Raw genomic sequence first — 5,217 nt, 5'->3', positions numbered from 1 at the left:
CTTACAAATCTATACTAATCACAAAATATTCAACCATATCTCCACATAGTACATGTTGATTTAAAGGTAACACCTTTGAAATCCAATCTAACAAGTAATTTTCCAGAAAGGAACAGAAAGAGATACAATTATGAAAAATGCAAGCATACGAACCATCCCTGCAAAACAAATGCAGAAAAAGCTATATGATCATACAATTGTGCAATAGAACTGTTAAGGCTTCCGTAGTGAGGAATTATGATCCATAAAACAGAAAGATTAAGATCTCCAGATAAAAGCAACAAGCATATTTAAAAACTCGTAATGTGTAAGACAATTTTTGTTAAGATAATCTTCATCTGAAAATAAAGAGTTATAGCATTGATTACAGCATATTTGGGGGAGTAAGGAGTTATCAAGAGATTCATAGAGGTGTGAAGCAGCTCACTATTTTTGGAAACAATATTAGATGTTCAATGCAAACATCAATAAGAAATCATCCAACCAAAAAATGTATGTGATTCAAATATGACTAATCCTTGCATTCTTCAAAGGTTATCTACTTTCTTATGTCACAGAAGTATGCCACCATAATCCATAGGTTCCCCTCTGTTATCCACCTCATAATAACACAATGTCATCTCTGTTATAACTCGGAATGTAATAACCAAATCTACAAGATATCAGGTGTACCAATCAAGAGCTTCATCATCTTCTTCCTCATCGTCACTATCTGATAAGTAATCACTTGCATCCATTACATCCTCTTCATCTTCATCTTCATCTTCAACTTCATCTTCATCTTCCCCTTCGGAAAACACTGAAATCTTGGACTGATAAAAGTCACTCTTTTCCCCCAACAGTTCATCTAAATTGGATACACAAACACCAGCATTAAGATCATTCACAAATTCACCACTTGTACTTCTGGGCACCAAATCCTCCTCCGTGATTTCCCCATTCTCAACCCTATTCCATGGAACCCACAAATCTGCTTGCCTCCCTAATGCTCTGTCCCAATCACCCACAACCACCGTTCCCAAATTCGAAGCTCTGGCTTTTCTCAACATCTCGGAGAAATCTGAATCATCGGAAACCAACACCAACCAATCAATTCCTCTACTCATGGAGTGCTGCATTTGCCTCTTTAATGCCCAATCCGCCGCCTGGGGCTTATCCTCCACCGTCTTAACAAAAATCCCTGCCCTTCTGAGCTCCGCAGCCAATCCATATCCGACTTTGGGGGTAACTAGGGTTCTAGCAGCCTCGGCATACTTATGATTCCCAGAGATAAACCTCTCTTTGAAACGCTGTCGTTTCTTCCCTTTCAAAGACTTCATCCTGTTCATCTTCTTCTCCCTTTCTCTGACGTGCAACTGTTTGAAGTGTTTCTTTAGGTCTAAATTTGTTTTACATTTGCGGCCACAGACACCGCAAATATATGGTTCGGAAGGGGTAGCAACTCCCTTACGCTCAAGAATCTCGACACGGCGTTGATCACGGCGTTGCTCGAGGACCCAGTGTGGAAGGTGGATGAAGGCGTGTCGGTTAGCATAGGCGGAGGCTTCAACGACTTGGCCGAAATGATTGGCAATGTTCTTGAGAGCCATGGCGGCATCGTAAGGAGGGCCGCGCGGAGGCTTGTTGTCAAGGTCCCACAAGATTACCACCTTTTTGGGTTTGGCGATGAAAAATCCTTGTTTGGTCGGAACCATGTCGATTTCGGACATGGAAGCGGGGTGATCGGACGACATAAATGAGCAGCGACATCTGCGGAAGGTGGTGGTGGTGGTGGTGGTGAAATTGAAGGAAGAGGGTGGAAGTTGATGAGAAGACGGGGGGTTGAGAGTGAGAGAGATGGATTTGCAGAGTAAATTCATTTGAAGAATTGTTGTTCATGTGGTGTGGATAAGGGTTTTGTTTTCTGTTACAAGAAATAAGGAAATACATTATCGAAGTATTCTGACGTGAAGTATTTTAATTGTTTGGATAAAAAGTTTATATCGATTTGAAATAAGAAGTAACTATTTTAAATTATAATAAATTAATAAATATTATTATAAAAAATATAAGTTGTTTTAAATAAACAATTTATCCCTCTCTGATTATTAAAAAAAATATGGTTAACAGTTAACTATGTCCATTCGAATCGATTATATATTGTCACGGGAACAATGAATTTAACAATTATTTAATTCTACATTTTTTTATACTAATTATCTTTTTCTTTCTTTTTTTTCAATCAAGATTTTTTTTATTTAGGGGTTATTTACCTAGATGTTTATCTGATAAGTATTTATTGTTATAAGTCAACATTATAATTTATTTTATCTGATAAGATTGTAGTACATCAAATGGTATTGTATTCAACAATTCATTCGGTAAGCGTTTATCCGGGTAAGAATTATCATTTTTACTTACCGAGTAAGACTTTTCATCTTTATCATTGTTTTTACCGGGTAAGATTTTTGATCATTGACATGTTCATCCTGTAAAGAAAATTACTCAATAAACACTTACCGGGTAAGCATTTAGTAAACGGCCCCTAAGGAGCCGTTTACCTAGATGTTTACCTAGATGTTTACCCGGTAAGTGCTTACCGTTATGAATCAACACTGTAATTTATTTTACCTGATAAAATTGTTGTACATGAAAATGGTATTGTATTCAACAATTTACCCGGTAAGCGCTTACCCGGGTAAAAGTCATTACCCTCACTTACCGAATAAGACTTTTTATCTTTATCATTGCTCTTGTCGGATAAGATCTGTGACCCTTACCATATTCATCCGGTAAGGATAATTACCTAATAAGCACTTACCAGATAAGCGTTTAGTAAACGACCACTTATTCTCATATGAATTTAAGATTTTTCAGATTTAAATTAAATACAATGTTTTTTATTTTCTCATATAACTTATTTTTTAATCCCATGTTTCATGTCTATTAAGAACAATATCAGATTTACCTTTTCCTCTTTCAATGTTTTCACTTTTGTGGAGTTTAAAATAAATTTAATATTTCTGAATAATTACAACCTTAAATAAATTTAAATTTCTATGTTTTTTCTTTTTCAATCAATTATTTTATGACAATATCAAATTTATTTATTTCTTCTACTTTCTAATATTTTTGTTCTTACTTTTAGGAATGAGAATGAAACTCGTTCCATTGTAGAACCTCGTGTGCTCGTCCTGACAGAGAAGGGGATTCCCAACGAAATCGGGGATCCAAGATGGAGACAGACATCCCCAGAAGTTAAAAATCAGGGATCGGAACGGGCTCGGGTAAAGAATGACTTCTCACTTCACATAATATTTGGATTGAAAACCCATAAATATATTACCAAAAACCCATTAAATAATTTCTAATTTGAAGGTAACAAAGAAGAAACTAACGTGCGATCTTAGAAAATGAAGAGAGTGTAACTCAAATCCCAAACCTCACTGCAATATTCATATCCAAATTTATGAGCAACTGTAAACCAGATAATTGATCAAAAATGGTTCAATATACCACAGACTCAACTTTCCCCTGTTACCCAATTATTTTTCATAGTGATACTTTAACATCACTCTACTGCCAACCAGAAACTCTATCAGTTTAAACGAATGTCGGCATAGCTTTTCAGTCGGTCCTGAACCATCTTTAATTGTTCACAAATCTAAACGATCTTATCTACCATTAACTGAACAATTTCTCATTCCAACTAACTGTTTTACTTTGAAAATTCTTCCGGAGCATAAAAGTGAGTCTGATGTCTTGATCTGAAGTTATCAATTACGATACACGTACGGAGTTACTGTTTCATCGATACACAAATTTACTAACCTTTCTATCGAACGCATTTCTTTAGTCGGTAAGAAATGAATAGATTAGATAGTCGATCTACAATACCCCATATAACCTCGAGACCTTTTGACGTTCTCGATAACTTTGTGACAAAATCAAGGTAATATAGTCTCATTTCTAAACTGGATCATCTAGAGATTGCAGTTTACCGTAGATTCCGTGATGCTCCGCCTTAACGTATAACAAATCAAATCTTGTCCACATACCATGTGATATCTTTTACATACTCGGTTAATACTAAATTTGTCAAAGGTCTCTGTACATCATATTAGTATCCGAATGAATGAAATATCAGGACTCATGAGCTTCTTTCATTACTCTTTTGTGGAATCTCCAAAATTTTCATTCCATAACATATTAACCTATGATTGTTTTTCACTAAAACAGATATCTTACTATACTTTGCACCTTTCTAAACCAGGGTTTTCTCAAAACTTCATCATTCAAACTCATAAAATGCCTTTTTAAAACCTTTACAACATCCAAATTCATGAATTAACATAAATGGGGTTCAAAAACTTCATCAAAAGATTAAAACTCAACAAAAATAATACCAAACTTCAAAACAATTATAAACTTGCCAAAACGTTATTTATGCTTACACTACGTTTCCAAATGAACACGAAAGAAAACTGAAAGATCCAAACACAAGGAGTTACACGATCTAGCCTGTGACCCAAGTCATGAGACTCACTGGAGTCGACTATTTTTGATCTTGCCTGCAAAACTTGCAAAAACCTCAACTGGGTTTTACTCTAAACATCACCATCAATGTGAAAATATTTGAACAAGCTTCATAAAACATCTTTTTGGAACCGAGCATGAGAAATAAACCAATAAAATGATCAAATAAATGGGTTGAATCCATTTTACCAATACCCGGAGCAGACCAAAGACAAAAATATCTAATTGACAATGGATAAAACTGTAACTTAAATTTCAAAATGATTTACAACTTTAACCTAGAGATTTGACTATTTTGAAGGAACTTAAAAATCAATCCCAAAAAATCAAATTTCTTCATAAAATCCCAACATAAACTCAACTCAAACCCAAAAACTACTCAAACTTCACACACTAAAGAATAAAGAAAGGATTCATACTTGGTATTAAACCCAAAACCAAACTTGCAAATGAAATCTTTTAGTAAACTTCAATAATTTGATTTTCTGACACAATCTATCCTAAAAATTGAGCTTGTCGTAACCCAAAACTCATAATCGAACAGTTTAGCGGAAAAAAAAATTCTTATTTCAAATATTCTAACACCAATTAGAGATAATTAACATGCTCCTTTTTTGAGTAAGAATAAATAAGAATACCATCGATGAAACAATTACAAACTTAACAAAATACTGATTAAGTACTTGATTCACCATAACTTTA

At 34.6% G+C, this 5,217-nt stretch overlaps 1 protein-coding gene across 1 annotated transcript; it reads right to left on the bottom strand.

Moving 5' to 3' along the window:
* Positions 1–308: 308 nt before the first annotated feature.
* LOC112501628 lies at positions 309–1,872 on the bottom strand. Its single transcript, XM_025105315.1, has one exon. The coding sequence runs from the start codon at positions 1,857–1,859 to the stop codon at positions 663–665; it is 1,197 nt and encodes a 398-aa protein (XP_024961083.1). The 5' UTR covers positions 1,860–1,872; the 3' UTR covers positions 309–662.
* Positions 1,873–5,217: the final 3,345 nt, after the last annotated feature.

This window comes from Cynara cardunculus, unplaced genomic scaffold (genome assembly GCF_001531365.2).
Source record: "Cynara cardunculus var. scolymus isolate 2C unplaced genomic scaffold, CcrdV1 Un_Scaffold_347, whole genome shotgun sequence".
In the NCBI taxonomy this organism is placed as follows: domain Eukaryota; kingdom Viridiplantae; phylum Streptophyta; class Magnoliopsida; order Asterales; family Asteraceae; genus Cynara; species Cynara cardunculus.
This window is presented reverse-complemented; position numbering and strand designations above follow the sequence as displayed.

Bases quoted from the DNA above. Each gene is read 5' to 3' on its own strand.
- LOC112501628 (XM_025105315.1), bottom strand. From the start codon at position 1,859: ATGAATTTACTCTGCAAATCCATCTCTCTCACTCTCAACCCCCCGTCT.